The sequence below is a fragment of the Felis catus genome, chromosome B4 (genome assembly GCF_018350175.1).
Source record: "Felis catus isolate Fca126 chromosome B4, F.catus_Fca126_mat1.0, whole genome shotgun sequence".
NCBI classification, from domain to species: domain Eukaryota; kingdom Metazoa; phylum Chordata; class Mammalia; order Carnivora; family Felidae; genus Felis; species Felis catus.
This window is the reverse complement of record NC_058374.1, coordinates 55,530,160-55,551,909: the sequence shown is the minus strand read 5'-3', so window position 1 is coordinate 55,551,909 and position 21,750 is coordinate 55,530,160. Positions and strand designations below refer to the sequence as shown.

Genomic DNA, 21,750 nt, shown 5'->3' with positions numbered 1-21,750 from the left:
GTCAGCGCAGAGCCCAATGCGGGGCTCAGTCCCACAAACTGTGAGATCACGACCTGAGCCCAAATCAAGAGTTGCACGCTTAACCAACTGAGCCACCCAGGCTCCCCTGAACCTTTGCAAAGATTTATATGTTAGCTGATTTTCCAAGGTCAAACAACTAGTTAGGGGAACCAGGATTTTAACCCTGGTGGACACATGAGACTATTTTGTAAAAGGCAGGAGGGAGTGGAAGTGCAGATTGCAGCAGGAGAGACTAATGTTGACCCTTCTCCTCTATCCCTCTTGAAGGAAGCTTGTTCTCTTTTACTTCTGTGCAGCACCAAATCAAGAGGCGACACTGCATTCTTCTAGCTCTTCTCTGCTGCTTTCAGACCATACATTTTCTTCTCCTGCATCCTTGTGAAGCTTTGGCATTGTCTATCTTTATCACATCTATTATCAAAGGACCTCATCAGCACCTCCACACCATTGCTGAAGATTTGGGTGCCCGTTTCCTTGTTCATCTCTCTAGCTTACTTGGTGCCATGCATGGATGTGGTTTAAACTTCCAAGGGCCCAGCTATCTAGTATCCCAGCCCAGAAATTTCTTGCTCTGCTTTCACTCCATTTCCACAACCTTGCCTATGGTCACACCTGGCCACCACCTGAAACTGCTGCTCCTCCAAAATCATAAACTCCTTTATGTCAGTCAGTCACTGACACCACAACCCTACCTCCAACTCTCTCGGGCTTCACCTTTGCTGACACTGCTTTTTTAACCTTATTGAGACCTCCAGCAACTTGAGCCCCCTCCTTTTGTCTCAGTCCTTCAGCGCTTTCTATAAGCAATCCAACTTTGTGCCTTTGATGCTCCTAGAACAGGCTGCTGAACTCTATGGAGGAAATGACACAATGTACCAGTTGGCAGAGCCACACATATTTATGACCTCCCCATTCCACTGCCCCTCAGTAGTTCCTGGTGATCCTTTACATGCTGCCCATCAGCATTAGTTTCCTCAGTCTCCAGTAGCTCTGTCTTCTCACCTTTATCTGTGTCTGTCGTGTTGTATTTGCTTCTGTCCATGGTTTATTTACTCAACTGGTTGCAAGCTCCAAGCAAGCGGGGAGGATGCATTATACCTTTTTTGTAGTCTACATAGATACTAACACAGCACCTCACACAGAATGGGTGCTCAGCAAATATTTGTAAAGCGATCAGTAATTCAACCCTTCCGTGCCACCCTCCTTCCAGGGCTAATTTCTTGCACATCTATTTGATAGACAGTACTAAATGTCACACATCTTACGAGCTAAAGAAAACCTACATGGAAAATTACAATTTAGACTTTTCAAGCAACTTCAATCCAGGGGTTTTGTTGTACCTCTCATTTCCCATTTTTGTAACTATTAAACCTATCAAGTCCAGGAGCTCCTGGGTGGCTCAGCCAGTTAAGTGTCTGACTTCAGCTCAGGTCATGATCTCGAGGTTTGTGAGTTTGAGCCCTGCATCGGACTCCACACTGATGGTGGAGTGCACACACTCTCTCAAAATAAATAAATAAACTTTATATAAAAACTAAAAACAAAAAACTATCAAGTCCACTTCACACTTCTTAATACAAATAGATTGCTTTGGGTGACTGTAGGTCTAATGATCTTTGCTGCTTGTTGAGGTTTATCCCACTAAGATATATTACCTCATTTCTGTGCTTTATTCCTCTCTTCCTTTTACTCATTCCTTGAACTTCATTAAATGGCACTAAATCCACACACTTCAAAACCTTATTACAAAACCTTCCTCCTTGGCTAACAGAGGCATTTTGTTGGAATAATTTGACATGATTTCCACTCTATACTTTGCATCACTAGGATTCTGGAAATTGCCTAGCCGTGAGAAAATAATCAATGCTGGTGTTACACTGGAAAATACTTGGGATGATTACTTTTTAGGAATGCTCACACGTAAATGATCTAGTAATCGCAAATTTTCAGAGAAAATTGTAATTTTTAGCCTTTTCATAGTATCACTAATTCTTGAAAGACCCTCCTTTCATTTCCATTCTTTTTTTTTTCATATATACCTCTCAATAGTTACAATTCTAGCTAACTCTAAATTAGAATTTCACCACTGTGTGTTCTACCTTATATTGAAAGTCTTCCAGTGTCTTAAAGACAAAATGTATTTTATTGGAATTATTCTCTAAAACAAAATACATACATAATTTTATATTTTAACTTATGTATTCTTCTTTTCTAGGTCACAAATGGCTACTTTTCATGGGGCAGTGGTTTAGCTACATTATCCAATATAGATATTCGAATTCCAACAGGTGAGAGACATTTGTTATTATTTTTTATTTTTAATTATGACAAGTATGGATTTCCAAGGTAATTGATCTTAACAAAAAAAAGATTGTTTAAACATTATTAATGTTATTTATAGTTGTTTATTTGCATCATGTAGCTCATAAGCCACTGTATCATCATGGAAGTGATTGGAAATAAGACTTGCCTTTCACTACAAAATGTGTAGACATTTGGACAAGTTATTTACTGTCCAAATAAGCTGATAACAGCTTGTTGCTGATTTGTCCATTTAAATAATGGGGTAGTTGATTTTTCATGTTGTTTGAAAAAGGATTTAAATAAAGACTATATAAGAAAATTATTTTCTATCCCTGAGACAACTAAAGTGTTCAAGTTATTTTAGGCTCAAATACCCAATAATTTTTGGTTAAGATGCCTAGATATCCGAATAGAAAAAATGTTTTGATCTGGCCTGATGGTCAATAGATTGAGATTTTTCTATTTTACATGCGTATCAAAGTAAGAAATTGGAGAAGTCGTCTTAATACCAGCCCAATCCCTTTCATCTCAATTATCAAGTTGAGTTAAAGCTGCCTTCTTCACCTGAATGAATTGAATAAAAAAGTTAAAACTAATTGAGATTATTTAGGCAATTATTTCGTTGCTCTATTCACTAATGTCAGCTATTCTTATAGTTGGAAACAGTAAATCAAGACCTATATCTTTTAATTTTTCTCTCCTTTGTCAAAAAAAAAAAACTCATGTATCAGAAAAAGGAGCTATTTGGAATATCTTATTGCTGGAGACCAAGTGTGGGCTATTGATTTTGAAGCCTCAGCCTTTTCTAAATGTATTTTGGTTTTATTTTACTAGAATTCCATGTCCTCTTGCTGTTATCCTTTATCTAATTTCTCTAGGTCAGTTGACCATGATTGTGGGCCAAGTGGGCTGTGGGAAGTCTTCTCTTCTCCTTGCTATCCTTGGTGAGATGCAGACACTGGAAGGCAAAGTTCACTGGAGCAAGTATGTGTATTTTTAATTGGTTTCTATTGCTCTATCATCCATCTGATGATCTTACAAAGGGAAGAAATGAGAGCAATAGATTCCTACATTAGGAATCTGAGGATCCCCTCAGAAATAAGTGCAGCTTTCTAAAAAATTAAATTAGTAGAAACCTTAAATGTCATAAATTAAAAATTAGAAAACAATTTCTTACAGAGGGTTATCATGGTATAAACTAGTATGATTGGGATTTTGTAAAGATAGATTTTCAAAGTTAAAAGGAATAACATTCAAAGAAATAATTTAAAAACTTATCCTGTATTAAAAGAAGTTATGGAAAACTTACATTATTCATAAAGCTTAAATGCAAAAGAGCTGTAATGGTTCACTGTTCAGTGAAGAACTACCAAATAATCTTTTCAAAAATCTTCATAAGGGGCTGAGAAATCAGCCATTTCTTTTCACACCCAACTTAAAGTAGGCGCTAGAAATATCTAGTAAGAGGTACATGGATAGGTCAAAGTGGTGTGTTATGCCACTGTAAAGACATGAAAAAGGAGGTATCTAGCATGGTGCTTCTCCTGAATATTTGAATGGTGGTCTTTGAAAAACATTGTGGTAATGAAGTGACTCAGAACCATAATATCATATAATTGTGCAATAAAGTGTTAAACCAATTTACTCAGTTCGGCTTACCTAGTAGATTCCCCATAAGCAGTTTATGAAGAAATTTGCTATAGCTTATCTAAGAAATTGGATTATAGACCAGTGTTTCTCAACCAAGTATGATTTTTCTCCCAGGGGAGATATCTTTGGTTGTCACACTGGGGAAACAGGTTTTCCTGATCTGGTTGGTATAAGCCAGGGATGCTGCTAAACATCCTACAATGCACAGGACCCCCTCCCCACTGCCCCGGCAACAAAGAATCATCTGACCCAAATGTCAGTTGTGTCAAGGTTGGGAAACCTTGCTCTAGATCTATAGACGTTTGTTAATATTTTGCCCCTACCACTGTGAACTCTATTGTTGCTTACTCTGCTGTTTACATACACAGGTATGTCTCAAGAATGAGTAAAGACTATTTAAGAGCATTTTTAGAATAGAGTCTATGTTAAACTCCAGGTAAGAGATGGAAATGCTTGGATGTGAAATTTGAACGGGAAACATCCTATTTTAAGTATCATGAGTGAAAGGAGGAGGTTGGGAAATGTTGAGTGTACATTTTATTCCTACTGGGCCAATCTAAAAAAGACAGTAGACATGAAACTGTTTAGTGAATATCCAGAAGAGAGCTTGGTAAATAATTGCCACCTGCAGTTTGCTTCATGACAAGTTCTTGTTGATCACTAAGATCAGGCACCAGGCAATTTGCCCTGCCACTATCTCCTTCCATCTTGGATGACTAGAGGTTTTGAGAAACAGATTTTACTGGATTAAATTATATTTTGTGACATGTACAGCCATCATCAAGTTACTTGGGTTTTATTTTCACCTTTGTTTGTCATTAAAACAGAGAGAAAGAATGGGAATCAGTGACAGCTTGAGAAGCTCAAGAAGCTTGAGATTTATTTTCAGACCTCTAGGATGTTCTTCTAATATAGTCTTCCCTTGTGTTATTTAGGATTCCACTTAGGCCAGATCAGCTTCCAATATTATCATTAATAATCTTCATCATTTTGCTAACTGATAAATAAATGATATGAGAATTAGGGAAGTATTTTACATAATCTAGTATTTTTTCTTTTGCATTCCTACCTCATTTCACAAAGGTAGGAAATTATTTTATTTAAAGTTACATAGTGTAATAAAGCTTGAAAAATAAAGATAAAGATACCAAGAAAAATTAAGATTTAAATAATAATCTGAGAAGTAAATAGGTAGAAATACATGCTCTGGAGTCCTGTGTATTGATAAAATATGGACCACAGATTCCACTCTGAGCTTCATTGAAGCTAAGCAAAGAGGAAACTAGAGATAAAAACATACACTTACTCAACAGAGGTTAAGAAGTCTCTCTCATGAAAAGAAAGAAAGAAAGAAATCTCATGGATCCCAACAATAAAGCTAATAAAAGATTATGTCTTAGAGATGGAGCCAAAGGGATGAAGGTGTGTAAAAGGATTTTAGATAATTCTAAGTATTTATAAAATCCTCATAACTTAAAAATCATCTTTTTATGAACATTGCCTTCATTCACTATACTCCCATCTCTTAATGGCAGAAGGACTAAGATTTTCTTCAAAAAATGTTTGTGTTGGCTTAGGCACACATGGCTTAAAAAACTAAGCCTCTAAGAGACTGGATAAGCTAACACAAATTCTATTTTCCTTTATTACAAGAATTACTTTTTTTTCTTCTATGGCATCCTTAATATCTGATAAAACATATTTTCCTATTGGTAATATTCAGAAGATACTGATCTTCTTTTAAAGAGTTATTTATAATTACTCTTCATTCCATAAAAGGCTGTTGTACCTCACCCAATAAGGAAAGGCAGAGAAATGTTATTAGAGCAAAGCTAATTTAGAAGTTACCAATATTGATTGGTTGATGAAGTACAAAACCTAAGAAGTGCTTTACTTCAACACACTGAATTGTTTGATGTTTTTTGGAAGCTCAAAAAAAAACCCCAATAAACTAAATGTTAGCATAAGGTGTCAAGTGCCTTGCTGCCATTATTTCACCACTGCATGTATCTCTGGCTGCATGAATTTTATTTTTAAATGTGCCCTCATAGACTGGCATGAGCAAAGTCCAATAAGTACTTGGTCCTCTTGTGGTGATAAATATTTACTTTAGGCAGGAAAGAAGGTATTGCTGCTCACCCAAGGCACACCTACATGAGTAGAACCAAGTGTACAAAGACCTCTAAAGACATTTCTTTGGAAATTGCTACCTTTGACCTAGTCAGCCATGTTGTAACCTCAAAAGAGAAAGGTCAGAGAAAGGAGGAAGGGACTAAAAAATTCTCCAAAATTGTTAGAATGCCAGGGTTTTTATTTCTGCATCTGGGTGTGCTCTATATTTGTTGAAAAGCAAATGCTCTACCTGAATGAATTTGTCTTGATAAACAATACAACAATGAAGTTGTCTTGATAAACAATAATTCCTACTGACATCTTAGGAGCTAGAACTAAAATGCTCTACCTGACAAGTGGTTCCAGTGACAGAGTCTACACTGTGTAATAATTTTGATAATCATGTGAGACACAGCCATCATTTATTTTTGTTTTCCTTTTCTTTTCTTTCTCTCTTGCCCAGGCTATCAACCATCCTCCTGTCAGGCCTCATATGTGCTGATGTTCTATCTTCTAACATCTTGGTGTAATCAGCTTTATAACAGTGGTTCAGTTATTCTAAGACCGGTGAATTGAGGAGTTACTCCTTTTCATGTGACTTTACGTGGTATGAAGGAATAACACACTGAATCAGCTTTCCTGGATTAGATGCAGTGTAGTGTGTTTGGGCCCACATCTAGCTCCCATTCTTCTAAATATTATTTCTGATGTAAGCTTGCAAAGCTTCACTCTTTCCCATTCCACAAGGTATCAGCCATGATACCTGAAAGCTGCTAGCTACTAAGTTTAATTTTTATTCTTGAAGGAAAATACACACAAGTCCTGCATACAGAATGGAAATCTATTTTCCACAAGGGGATTTTCCATCTGGCCTCTTTGTTTTCTCTTGCTGCTTTCAGTGCTATTCACTACCACAGTGAATGGTGGAGGATGGGTCTGGACATGGACCCAGTGATTTTCATGTAATCGTTAAGATCTGATGTTGAAATTCAGAAATAAGTGTATTTGTTTTGTAAGAGAAAAAGAAATCCTTTGAATTAGATTAAACATATTGCTGTTGTGTGAGATTATAGAGGTGGTCTCTAGAAGTTAAGGACTCTAATATTACTCATTAAAAATGAAAGAATAGGGTTTCTTTTTGTTTGTTCATGGAGGATGACTACCTACAAATGGACCAATATCTACCATATCTTCCTTACTCTGAGACTAGTATATCTTTGACATACAAATCACTGTGGTAGTTGTTGGGGAGGAAATAATTGAACACACTGTTCTCATGAAGCTTACTGCTTAGCAGGAAGGCCACAAGGAAGTAAGAAAATAATTTCATAAGTAATTATTTGGTCAAATTTTTATAAGTGCTAGGAAGAAGGACAGAGTTTTATAAGAGCAAATAATAGGTAACCTTACTGAGCTGAGTCTGTGGGGTCAACAAGCCTTTTTTAGGGAGATGCATGAATGAATGATACTTGAACTTATATTTTAAGGATAAACCAAAATTAATGAGTCAAAAAGTAAAGAGCCGTAATACAAATGGAGATAGAAGGTGAAGAAGAATATTCTGATTCTCCTTCAGTCTTTCTGTGGTCTACTGTAGGACACTCTTCCTTTACTTGGCCTTTAATTTATATCTTTGACTTCAGTGTCTCCCTAAGTATTAACAACACACCAGTGTACATTTCTGGCCAACATCTTTCTTCTGAAGATCTAATAGCTCCTCCAAAAAGTCTTTATATATAAACTGAATATTGAACACATCTAAACTGAGCTCATATCCCTCATTATCTCCAATACCTACTTCTCCTGTATCTTGGCAGGAATGTGTCCCCACCCACTGAAATCTGTTCGTGGATGCCCAAGTCAAAGCTCAAAGATCCAACCTGAATTCTTCTCTCTCTCCATTGCCCACACAGTCCAACCAGTCACTTTTCTTATGTCTGTCCTTAACACTTTTATGTCCTTAACACTTTTAATTGTCTTAGTTCAGGAGAATTGCATATGTGAACTATTCACAGTAATAATTCCCTCACCTTTCTTCATACTGTTATGAGATGTACCTTTCTGATATGAAAATCTAATTACCTCTTGCTTATAATTTTTGCAATTGACTGGCCAAGAAATATTCCAAAGACCTTTGCATACTATATCAGGACCTCTCATGATCTGGTCCCTGTCTAATCCCCCCACCCTTAGCACTGTGTTCCAGTAACCCTGAACTGCAAGTTGTTTCTCAAATGCACATACTCCTGTGTAACTCCTTTTCTTAGATAGTTAGTCTCACTTTTTTTCTAGTGTCAAATCAGATATTATCTCTTTGACAGAGCCTTGTCTCATTCTCCTAGGCAGATTGAAATGTACTGTCTCTTCTGATCCCTCTGAACTATGTTTAAGTAACTAGTGTGTTATTGGTCTCCTTAGTAGACTGATACACCCTATATCCAAAGCATGTTCTTTTTCTCTTTATCTGCTTTACATCTAGTCCAGGCCCTGGCTCTTTTCTACTTTTATTAGTGGAAAAACAGCACTCTCCCATCTCTGTCTCTGTCTCTATCGTGTTTCTGTCTATCTTTCTAATTTCAACCCCCACCCCCAGGTACCACCCTGTCCCCTTCCTTTTGTAGATGAGAAAAATCTTCACAAGTTCTTTCCAGTTCCTCTTATTCTCCTCTTATCTCAGTCCACTGCACTCTGGTTTCTACCTCTGCCACTCCACTGAGACTATTCTTATTAAGTCCATAGTGGCATCCTAGTTTTTAAATTCACTGTGTACTTTTTGATCATTGTGTTAATTGACCTCCTGGTCCCTTGATATTGTTGCCCATAAGTTTTGCTTCAAAATGCCTCCTTGCTTAATTTTGACTCACAGGTGAGTTTACCTCAAAGCATTTGCCTGCTCCTCTTGGTCCTTTCTTCAGGTTTCTTTTCCTTAGTCATTCATTAAATAGTGATATCTTTCAGGTTCTAACTTTGTCCCCTTTTTTTCTGCCTCTATGTATACTCTCCGGGCAAGCAGATAACTTCCGATGAATTTAGTTTTCTCTATTTGGTCCCATTCCTTTCTTCTATTATGAAACAAGCTACCGAGTAATCCATTAATTTCTACACCTGCTTCTTTTCATCTGTTTTCTGTCTTCCTCAAATTAACTAAAACCGTTGAAGTCATTCATTAACTTTTTACCATTTAAAAAAAAAATCCAAATTACTTGGGGCACCTGGATGGCTCAGTCAGTTGAGCGTCCATCTCTTGGTTTTGGCTCAGATCATGATCTCATGGTTCGTGGGTTCAAGCCCTGTGTCAGGCTCTGCACTGGCACTACGGAGCCTGCTTGGGATTCCCTGCTCTCCCTTTCTCCCTGCCCCTCCCCTGCTTGCTCTCTATCTCCTTCTCTCTAAAAGTAAATAAACATTTAAAAACTACAAATTTCTTTTTTTAATATAATTTATTGTCAAATTGGTTTCCATACAACACCCAGTGCTCATCCCAACAAGTGCCCTCCTCCATGCCCATCACCCACTTTCCCCTCACCCCCATCCCCCATCAACCCTCAGTTTGTTCTCAGTCCTTAAGAGTCTCTTATGGTTTGCCTCCCTCCCTCTCTGTAACTTTTTTTTGTCCCTTCCCTTCCCCCATGGTCTTCTCTTAAGTTTCTCAAGATCCACATATGAGTGAAAACATAGTGTATCTGTCTTTCTCTGCCTGACTTATTTCACTTAGCCTAATACCCTCCAATTCTATCTACATTGCTGCAAATGGCCAGATTTCATTCTTTCTCACTGCCAAGTAGTATTCCATTGTATATATAAACCACGTCTTCTTTATCCATTTGTCAGTTGATGGACATTTAGGCTCTTTCCATAATTTGGCTATTGTTAAAAGTGCTGCTATAAACATTGGGGTACATGTGCCCCTATGCATCAGCACTCCTGTATCCCTTGGGTAAATTCCTAGCAGTACCACTGCTAGGTCATAGGGTAGTTCTAGTTTTAATTTTTTGAGGAAACTCCACACTGTTTTTCAGAGCGGCTACACCAGTTTGCATTCCCACCAACAGTGCAGGAGGATTCCCATTTCTCCACATCCTCGCCAGCATCTATAGTCTCCTGATTTGTTCATTTTAGCCATTCTGACCAGTGTGAGGTGGTATCTCAGTGTGGTTTTGAAAATCCAAATTTCCTGATACTAAAGCATATTATAAGCAAATATCACTTGGGAAAATGTAGATTTCATTATTTTTGGTATGTGAGCAACGTGGGTCAGAGAATAATCATTATTGAGAGGAGATTTTTAGTCTGAAATTGTTTTTTCCTGCCTTAGTTAACCTTACCAGGATGTCATTAGCAGTATGCAAGCATGAAAATCTTATCATTAGTAGCTCTAAGCTAAGTATTACTAGACAACATACTTAGGTATATTTTCTCCATAAAAGCATATGGTGCTTTCCAGAGCCAAATGAGATCTACTTTTAGAGTTCCACTGGACTTTAATTTTGTGTGTAGTTTTTGAATTCAGGTCTTGAATTCAACTACATTATTCAAATTTAGAACAATAAAATGAATAGGTGTTTTTCACCCATAATATAGATATAACTAAATGTTATTAGGAAAACATCTCTTTGTACGTAAATCATATCAAACAATAACCATACCCAAATGTTGTGGTTTGACCTATTGTGCGTGTCTATCTTTCTTAGGATTCCTTAAGGACCAAGCTGTGTCTAAACCTTTCAAGTTTAGAGCCCCAAAAGTAGTTCTTTTTTTCATGCCATAGGATGGCTAATTAGGAATCTAAACAGATTAGATTTCAATTTTAAAGGTAGGGAGACTTTGGAAATACCAAATCCTTATACAGACTAGGAAACTATTGTAGGAAGATTACCTAAATTTATACAGCTAGATAGAACAGAGGTGGTGTAGAACCCAGGTCACTGTATGAACCCAGATGTTGTAATGAAACAGAACAGTGCTATCTATCTTTTGGAAGCTTACTAAGCAATTATTTCCTCACTGATGAAGACATAAAAGAAAATTATTATTTGTCTGGTTTGTCTTTGAAATTAATATCAAAAACCATTTGGGAAACATAGCTATTAATATGTCCAATGTTTATTTTATTTTTATCTGATATATGCACACATTCATTCTTATATTTATATTTCATAATTAATGAACATTGTTTGCCATACTTGCAGTGTAAATGAATCTGAACCTTCTTTTGAAGCAACCAGAAGGTATTATTTCTATTTTAATCTGTATTCAATAAGAATAACTTTCTTCCTCAGACTTTACCTAATACTCAGACTCTTACTCCTAGTCATTTTATTCATTCTGATGATGTACCAATTTATTTATTAAAATGTACCAACATATTTCCAATAGCAGTGGTTCCCAACATTTACAGTCTGCTAAAAAAATTAATTTGCCGAACAAAATGGCCCATTGTGTCAACGGTTTTCCTCTCCATGAGTCACAGATGTCTCAACTTTGGCCGAAACTCAAACTGTTCTTAGTAAATTGTTTTTGGGATTTCATAAAATAAAAGTACAAGAATATGTATATTGTTTATGAGTTAAACAGTGATGGGATCTGTCCATAAGCTAGAGATGGAAAGACCAGGGGGAGAAGAAGAAGACATGTCAGAAGTTGGGAACCACTGTTCTATTGCACATACAATGATCTCAGAGACTACTAGCATACTCTATATCATCATATCTTTTAAACTCCTAAGACATGTTTCAGGATGATCACTGAATATTTCTAATTACTCTTTTTCTTAACCTTACTATCTTTTAACCGTGATTCCTTAATTAGTACTTACAGACCATGAACTAACTGTGGAAGTGTGACTTTTAAGCTGACCCCTTTCCTACCCCAATTCCATCATCTTCTTTATCTTCAACTCATATGTATTTTCCTGGTGATTGCAAATTAAAGTCTGATGTATAGACATCTGGTAGAATGTGTAAACCAAAAAAAAAAAAATGGGGAGGAGGAAGAGGCTATAATTTTTAGGAAATAAGCTATTTCAATATGTTTTGAAATATGTAGCTTTTAAATGTGTAGTTATTTCAACATTGAAATGGATTCCTCAATGTATTATTGCTTTGAAATAATTATATATTATCTACTACCTTAAAACATTGTTAACATGAATAAGCCACAGACACAGTACCAATTAATGTCTTTTTCTAAGGTCTGCATATAAAATTCAGAGTTATGTAAGGTGCTTTTAGTATAAAGTAAAATATCAGTGGCTATTGGAGAGAGTGTATTGCTATTGACCTTTTAATTATTTTAAAAATTGTAGTTATTTTACAAAATAAATTTTCAACCTATAGTTTATACCTCTAAACACTTCTTTAGCATAGCAAAATCAAATTTTGCACATTGAGGAACATTTTGATTAAATTCTAACCTTTCTAATTCAGGTGAAATACTTAACCATAAATAGTAAGTTTGGTGGTTATTAAAATATTCTTTCTTAGAAGCTTTCCATTTCTGTGTTTAAGATATTTCATCAACTTTTGTTCTTCTTAGTTTTACTAAAATACACATACAGCACAACATCTTTTTATACCTTCGGTGTTTTGTTTATCTTTTCCATTTTCCAGTAGGAACAGGTATTCTGTGGCTTACGCAGCTCAAAAACCTTGGCTATTAAATGCTACAGTAGAAGAAAATATTACTTTTGGAAGTCCTTTCAACAAACAGAGGTAATTTTGAATGTAAAATTTAGAACTAAAATGAGCAACTATTTCTAATGCTTATGTTTGGTCCATGGTTTCTGGAACCCGCAGAGCCATGCCTTCCTTTCTTCCCTGCATGCCCTGTTTCCATCTTCATCACCAGGTCTTTTGAGTCAACTTTTTAAATAGAAGTCTGACTGGACGTTTCAGCCCATCCTGTATACTTATTGTACACCAAAACTAAGCTGCTGAAATGGAATCATGGAGGGTGGAGTGTGGAGGGGTGGAGGGGCTGGTGGTTGAGGGGGTGGTGAGGTTATTGATAAATAGAAGGAAAAATCCAAGGAAGAAAGAAAGTTACCTGTGGAAAGAAAAGGAAGAATGTGGGATCTGAGAGGTTCTAGTTACAAACAGCAGCCAGAATACGCCATCTCTCAACCGTCTTTAAATACCACCAGAGTGTACAAAGGCCATGACCCTTAAGCCAGCCTCAGAAGGCTGGGTCTTAAAACCCTCAGCCAAACCTTGAAAGTTAAGGAGAATTAGTTTAAGGGGGAGGCACAGGGAAGGGAGGGAAGAGGAAATCAGATAGTGTGGGAGGAAGAACTTAAGTTACATGGGATCATTTGGGACCCTGGGAACAAACCAGACAGAAAAGGATTTATGTATATTCACAGTGGCAAATGGATTTAAATGAAAGCTGAGTTGAGGTAGCGGATGCCTTAAAAGCCAATTTGATATAATTCTATGCATTCTGGGGAGGCACAGCAAGTTTTAGAAAGGGGAATAATGAAGTAACTGTGATGATTAATCTGAAAGTGTAATGATAGATACATAAGGATGAATCTGCACTAGGAGCAAGGAGACATTTAGACATTTGTTGGAATAATTATCCAGGCATGCAGTGTTCATTGCCTGCCTTTGGGGGTGACTGCAGAAATAGAAAAGAAGAGACAGCTGACAAAAAAACAATTCTTGAATAAGAATGGAAAAATAAGAGCAGGGAGAAGAAGAGGGAAGAATCAACAATGACTTTTTAATATTTTAAGACTAGGTGATTGAGAAAATGAAATTATTCATATTTTCCCTAGTGCTCCCTATCTCCTATACTTGCAATTTATCATTTCCAGTCCAGGTGTTAAATCTGTTTGAGTATCATCAATCCTCAACACCTTCCATTTCTCTTCCCTTCAGCATGCATGATAATATGCACAGACACCCACCCACAACCTGTGTTTTAGCTCTTGTGAGCCTCCTGTTGTCCCTGAGATGCACCATGGCCTTTTCACCTTCATGCAGCTCCTGAAGTCTCCCTCCTTTCCATCATTTTCTTCCTAACAAGTTACAACCCATCTTCCAGATACAGCTTACATGTTGCCTCCTTTGCAAAGACTTCTTAGAGTGGTCAACCATTTCTTTCTATGTATGTTAGAAGCATTTTCCACCTACATCAGCTGTAGCACCTAATAAGATCCATTTTATTATATGTTTCTTTATCAGCCTTCTCCATTTACTAGTTTTATAAGAGTGGAAACCAAAATCTATTTATCTTGGTTTCCACAAACCCAATGTAGAGGCAAATAGATACCAAGTTGTTCAACAAATGTTGTATTTTGGCTTCCAAGATATTGAACTTGGGACTTACTTTATGGGTAGTATATTAATAGTGATCTAAAAATTCAAAACAATTTCTCCCAAAGGTACAAAGCAGTTACGGATGCCTGTTCTCTTCAGCCAGATATTGACTTACTACCTTTTGGAGACCAAACTGAAATTGGAGAGAGGGTGAGCTATGTATAGCTTAATTAAATAAAACAAACATCTAAAAAAGTCTTCTGGTCGTCTTTAACCTTTAATGGAGCATAATGAAATCTGAGAGCTTAGGGGCTGTGTGTTGCTTAGTGGCAGGTTCCGGAAATAGGAGCACAGGAGCTTTAATGCCAGTCTTCAGTATCTGTTGGGTAACCACCATATACTTAACATTGTGCTAGCTACTAGAGAGTTCTCAAGGAAAACAAAGCAGTTCCTGCCTTTGATCAAATGTATTTTTACATACTTGGAGTTGAAATTGAGATTGCTTCCGACTTCTTCCATTCTTGTCAACTTCTATTTATTCTTGTTAAAGTATCCTTTTTTCTTTGTGTAAACATGTTTAATGGTGATGTCATACTGTTCTGAGCAGCTAAAAAATATTTATGCCTGCATACAATCTTTAAAACAATTTTGGCTAAATTTTTTAAGTTTATTTATTTTGAGACAGAGAGAGAGCACTCATGGTCATGAGATCATGACCTGAACTGAAATCAGGAGTCTGAAATTTAACTGACTAAGCCACCCAGGCGCCCCTATAGTCAGTGTTCTTAATGGCTGTTCTTGATTGCAGCATAATATACTGTTTAAGAGCATGGACTTCTCTGAGCCTTAGTTTCCTTGTGTGTAAAGTAAAGGGAATAATGCTAGACATTGGAATTGCTATAAGGAATAAAAGAAATAAGGAATGTAAAAGCATTTACACAAGTCTGCACATACTAAGTGGTCAATAAATACTAGTTTAAAAATTGTTATAATTGGTAGTTGTTTATAAAAACATATTGCTGTATAGACTGTTGAACATAATTGGCAATATAAATTTTAAGAGGTATATGTTAACTAAACTAGAGATACAATTTGCAAAACTAGTAAAAATTTTGGAATTGCTGGCAGTGTTTAGCGCTAACCATGTGTTTGGTTATTAAAGCTTTTGTACAGCAGAGCTGTCTATCAGAGTGAAAGAAGAATTCATGTTACCACTCAAAAATTCTCTTAACTATGATTCAAGTATTGACTAATAGACAATTTTGATTTTATCTTACTAATGCTATCACAATTTAATCAATAAATTACCATTACTTTAAAATTTTTGAAAAACAAGTTTGTATTTTAAAGAGAATTCTTCACCGTCAGATCATTTGCTTTTGGAAAGGTTGGATACTTACGGTTATTCTTCTCTAGGGCATCAACCTGAGTGGGGGTCAAAGGCAAAGAATCTGTGTGGCACGAGCTCTCTATCAAAATACCAACATTGTCTTTTTGGTGAGAATATGATCTTTGTTTCTACTTCATGTTTCCCTCTGGACAAATGAGACTTTAAAGATTCAAGTCAGGTTACTCAAGGAAAGATGGGTTAACTTCTGAAATAATAAAGAACATAAAGGAAATAAAATCTCACAGTACAAATCAGATCAACCCATAAGGCTGAGAGTTGGATTATCCAGATTGGTGTCCAAGTGGCTTAGGTGCCCTAAATTGTTGCTTATGTGAGTTTCTTAACCATGAGTATCATTAATGGAAAAGTCTGTATAGTGTTGGATCAACTGGACAAGATCATATGCCTTCTCATTTATGTTGGATGACAAAGAAAGAAAGGCTAGAAAATGCACTCTTGGTGGATATAGGGGGAAGTAAGCATAGTACTCCATTACAGTGGTGTGCAGCTCAGACTGTGCATAAGCTTTGACTGAGAAGCTTTCTAAAACTATAGAAATTTTGGTACCACCCTTGACCTACTGAATCATAATTTATAAGGGCAGAGTCTAGAGCCTGGGTCTTAAAAAAAGCTACATGGATGACCCTCCTGTATATACTGGGTAAAAAATCTTGATCTACCTATGGATCCACAAACAGGTTTTGATGATTATATTGATTATGAATTTTGCCCTAGTTTGGTTCCTCTAGTAGGAGGTAGCCAAAATAACTGAACTTTTAAGTAGTATATTAGACACCAGCAGAGTATGTAAATGCATCCTTCCCCTGCCTTCTCCTTCTGTGCAATTATTAACCATCTGTAATTCCGGTTTCCAGACTTCTTTATAATTTTCATTCCATCTAAAATCTATAAGTTCTTTAAAAAGTAGGTTGGTTTTGAAGTCTCTCACGAAATGTGGATCTATTGCTGGGGATAGGAGTAGAATTTGGACATACTGGAAATTCACTTTAGGTTAATCTCCCTAAGAGTACCTGTCACCAAAATTCTCCAGAAAAACTACACCACAAAACCATAGCAAGATCTAGCAGTAACGTATGTACTTGTAAATCCCTTCCATAGTGGATGGACCTACAACTGGAAATGACTTCTCGAATTTTAGGATTAACTAATAGCTGAACCGCCTGAAGATGAAGTGACTTGGAAATCTGAAAGAGACCAAGGTCTTCTGGGTCTAGTACTCTATCCCTGTTCATTCCACTGCCTTCAATTTAGTGACTGTTACTTATTACAATTGTAGAATCAGTTGAGAGTTGTTGAGAGTTGGGGTGTTGAGAGTTGGGATATCCAGATTGGTGTCTGGTTAACTTATTCAAAGAATTCATAGGGTTAACTTATTGTAGATTCCCATCCATTCATTATAGGATTACTTTTCATATTGCCTGTTAACAGCTTTTTGATGACTCTGAAGACAGATTGCTTCACTTTCAGGTGGCCTTTTTGGTCACTGTATAAGTTTCCTATTGCTGCCATACCAAATTGCTATATTTTGTGGTTTAAATAATCTGATGGTTCTGTAGGTTAGAAGTCTAAAATGAATCTCACTGAACCAAAATCAGTGTCGTTAGGGCTGTGTTCCCTTCTGGAGGCTCTAGGGGACAATCCATTTCCTTGCCTTTTCCAACTTGTAGAGGCTGCCCACATTCCTTGGCTCATGGCTGCCTTCCTTCATCTTCAAAGCCAGTAACTTTCTATCTCTGACCATTTTTACTAGTCACATCTTCCTCTCTTCACAGCTAGGAAAGTTCTCTTCTCTCAAAGATCCATGTGATTAGTTTGAACCTATTTGGATTATTCAGGAAAATCTTCCAATCTAGAGGTTTTTAATCTTAATCATATGTGCAAAGTCCCACTTGCCATATAAGGTAACATTTACAGGTTCTGGGAATTAGGACGTGGACATGTTTGGGGGCCTTTATTCTGCCTACCACAGATGGCTCTTATCGGGAAGTTATTAAGTGATTAAAATCTACTTCCTTGGATTTTTCATTAATTGGTTTTCCTTCTGCTTCTACAGCAGCAAATATATTTCTTTTATGCAGTCATATTCAACATTTTAATATTATTTTCATAACTTTTCTTAATTTACTTTAAGCTAAGCAAGTTTAGTATTTTTAATTCTTCCACAATAATATAATTGTGATAACTTCTCTTAATCCTGGGTATAATGGTACTTGTCAGAGTCCCTTTGAAAAAGTGTGTTCTAGATGCACTCTGATCAGCTTAGATAACCTTACAACTATTGGATCTTATGATCTAAATATTTACTTCATTGCAACCTGAAATTGAATATTTTAGCAGCAAAAAATATTATTGATGTGTTTTAATAATTACCTCAGAATTATATCCTATAATTTCTTTGTAGAAAAATTCACAAAGTACTCTGAACCACAGTGTTATCCCATTTGATCTTATGACTGCTGTGAGTGTAGATGGTATCTTCATGTTAGATGAAGAAACATATGCATAGAGTGCCTTACCCAAGGACTAATGACTAGTGAGTGGCAATGTCTGAGCTAGAGCTGCATGCCTTTTGAGTATTGTTTTCTGATCAGCTAAGAATCTCTAGTATTAAAAAAAATTATTACTGTCAAGTTAGCACCTGTATTGTCCTTTTTTCCCCTTCCTTTTGCTTTTTCCCATTATCTCCCTACCTTCCTACCTTCCTCTTTTCCTTTTCCCATCCCTCTCTTCCCTTTCCCAAACCCTTCCCCTTCCTCCCTTCCACCCTTTCTTCCTTCCATCTTCCCATCCATTAATATTTAGTGAATGTCCTCAGTGCCAACTTCTGTGTTAGAAGAAACAAAGGAGAAAAAAGCCTTTTCCCCTATCTTTCAGGATCTTGTACAAATAATTACTTGGATGATGTTTTGTTTTACTCTAATTAAACTTTATCACATTAGCCTTTACATAATATCAAAGCCAAATGGAAACTTCTTAATGGTGTATGAAGTATACTAGTTATTTTTGAAGCTTTATGGCATATACAAATGTGCTATATCAGTGAATATACTTACAAGTTATTTCCAAAAATATATCCATACAAAAAATACATACTATTTATAGATATTCTTTGAATATAAGAAGAATACACTAGTGAGAACTGTACGTACGTATATAAAAAATAATAATATGCTCTTGAAAAAAGGAAGAATCATTTATTCATTGAATTGGCTTTTGACAAATTGTTTTACTTTCTTTAAAAGAAGTATCTCCCTTGGGGCGCCTGGGTGGCTCAGTCAGTTAAGTGTCAGACTCTTGATTTCGGCTCAGGTCATGATCTCAGGTTCGTGAGATCCAGCCCTTCATTGGGTTCTGCGCTAACAATGTGGAGCCTGCTTAGGATTCTCTGTCTCGCTCTCTCTGCTCTTCCCCACCCCACTCAAAAATAAATATTTTTTTTAAAAAAAGTATCTCCCCTAAATCCAAAATGTTAATATACAAACTGAATCTTGAGAAATGATTCCCAACCCATATAACCTAGATTTTTATTAAGTTGTATAAAAGATTACATTTGATGGGGCGCCTGGGTGGCACAGTCGGTTAAGCGTCCAACTTCAGCCAGGTCACGATCTCGCGGTCCGTGAGTTCGAGCCCCGCATCAGGCTCTGGGCTGATGGCTCAGAGCCTGGAGCCTGTTTCCGATTCTGTGTCTCCCTCTCTCTCTGCCCCTCCCCCGTTCATGCTCTGTCTCTCTCTGTCCCAAAAATAAATAAACGTTGAAAAAAAAAATTTTTAAAGATTACATTTGACTGTAACACCAAGATGCTCCTTAATGAAGCTATGGCATATAAATGATAGCAACCATTCTTAAGGGATCTCTGTGATGTAGGCATGATTCTAAGTACTTTATACATATTAGCTCACTTAATTCTCAGAATAACCCTATTAGGTTTAGCATTATTACGATTATTATTATTATTATTATCGTTATTGTTTTACTACTGCTATTTATGGTTGAGGATACTGAGGCTTTGGGGGATAATTTATCTAAGGTCATATAGATAGTAATAGTGAAGCAAGGTTACAAACCCAGATAACCTGATTTCATAGCCTATGTTCTTAACCACCTTCCTTATTAAGAGACTCTTAGAAGTCAATAAACTCTCATTGTGATGCTTGAAAGGGATTAGCAAAGTATTAATCTATTTATAAGAAAGTATAGAATCTATTTATAAGAAAGTATTTATAATCTATTTATAAGAAAGTAATAATAAAATAACACTTCTACAACACTCCGCAGAAACTTTTCCCATGCTACTTTATTTGATCTTTGCAAAAAGTTTATGTGCTCTCTGAAAAGCCTCTTTATTATCCCCATTTTGCAAATGAAATAATTGAGTTTGGAAAATTACCCAGCGTCAGAGAGGTGGAGTCGTGACTAAAATTTGAGGCTCTTAATTTAGAGATAATGGACTTTGCATTATGCCTTACTATCTTATACGTTTAAAGTCAGAATTTTATAGAAAACCAAGCTGAATTATTATTAAGAACTCGTTTCCAGTTCATGTGCTATTTCTACATGAAAACTTCTCAGAATCATTTGGAATAGTTTGTATCGCAAGGGAGTCTTACGGTTCTTATTGGAATCAGAGGGAGGAGGTTGTCTCAGAAGCAATCAGATTACCTCTATAATCATTATCTGATTTTGGAAAATCAGTGATATGCTGGTAGCTAAGTCTTGGTATTATATCCTTGCTACCTTATTGGAAATGGAGATAGAGAAAACTTCACCAGTATAACCTTGATACTAATGGTATTTTTTCCACTGCTGTGGAAACATTGCTTTATCCCACATCACTTAATTTTTTTTTTTACATTTATATATGTCTGAGAAACAGAGAGAGACAGAGCACAAGTGGGGGAGGGACAGAGAGAAAAGGAGACACAGAATCTGAAGCAGGGTCCAGGTTCGGAGCTGTCAGCACAGAGCCCAATGCAGGGCTTAAACTCACACACCATGAGATCATGACCTGAGCCAAAGTCAGACGCTTAACTAACTGAGCCACCCAGGTGCCCCTATTCTACATCACTTTATACTGATACCTGAACTCTCCTTTTTAAAGTAATTCTTAAGTGCCATCAGAACTTCTCTATGTTAAAAGAAATTCCATATAATAGTAATTGATCTTTCTATCACTTATCCAAAATCTAACAATTAGAAAATTCAAATAAGAGATTTTCTTCTTGTTACTAAAAGAAGCTAAGTGACAAAAAGCTGATGTCTGTGATGATTCAAAAAAGAAACTCACTGGACAGTAGTTGAAAGCTAATTCAATCTCCTATGCATACATCTTGGAACATTTCAGAAATAATTAATGTTCATTAGGATGATCCATAGGTTCTGAAAGATTTTGAAATATCTCCCATGTCATCCAAAGAAATTTCAGGACAGTCAAGATAATTGTGTCATTAAGTGCATTGTGTTTAGTTACCATCTTTAAAAAATATATATTCACATTAATATATGTATGTATATGTATATATACATGTGTGTTGATATCACTTTGTCAACTTATTACATTGTCCAAAATGTTGCATTCTTTAAATGATCTAAACAAATGAGATTACAGTAAGCATGTCTCCACTGTTAAATGTATTCCTATAAAAGCTGTTTGAGGACATTAATTACATCACCTCTTTATTCGTAATTATGAAATCAGTAAACTGATTTTTTAAAAGCTGTTATAATTTTAATAGCTACCTAAATGCCTTGTTAATATTTCTTTTTCATACAGGCTACTCCTAAATACTATAATAAAGCCATCTTGCTTATAGCTTCTGTTGATGCAGGCAGAGATTGATGGAGACTTTTGTGAAATTATTGAGTAATCATATAACTGGTATAATGATCACATACATGCATTTATTCTAACTTCCAGATAACAATTTCTATCTCAATAGAAATTGCTTTTACTTTTCACTGTCCAGATAATTATCCAGTGCAATTTATCTGTA

General features: G+C 36.2%; 1 protein-coding gene across 8 annotated transcripts in view; it reads left to right on the top strand.

The window, feature by feature from the left end:
• Window positions 1–21,750, top strand: part of ABCC9 (ATP binding cassette subfamily C member 9) — a 129,210-nt gene that overhangs the window by 57,436 nt on the left and 50,024 nt on the right. For 7 of the 8 annotated variants that reach the window (XM_019834670.3, XM_019834669.3, XM_019834668.3 and 4 more), the window contains 6 exons: window positions 2,237–2,309; window positions 3,204–3,309; window positions 11,277–11,315; window positions 12,696–12,797; window positions 14,471–14,555; window positions 15,762–15,842. In XM_019834670.3, the coding sequence (XP_019690229.1) occupies window positions 2,237–2,309; window positions 3,204–3,309; window positions 11,277–11,315; window positions 12,696–12,797; window positions 14,471–14,555; window positions 15,762–15,842 (486 nt within the window). The remainder of the gene's footprint in view (window positions 1–2,236; window positions 2,310–3,203; window positions 3,310–11,276; window positions 11,316–12,695; window positions 12,798–14,470; window positions 14,556–15,761; window positions 15,843–21,750) is intronic. The other variant, XM_011283837.4, reaches the window with a different exon arrangement.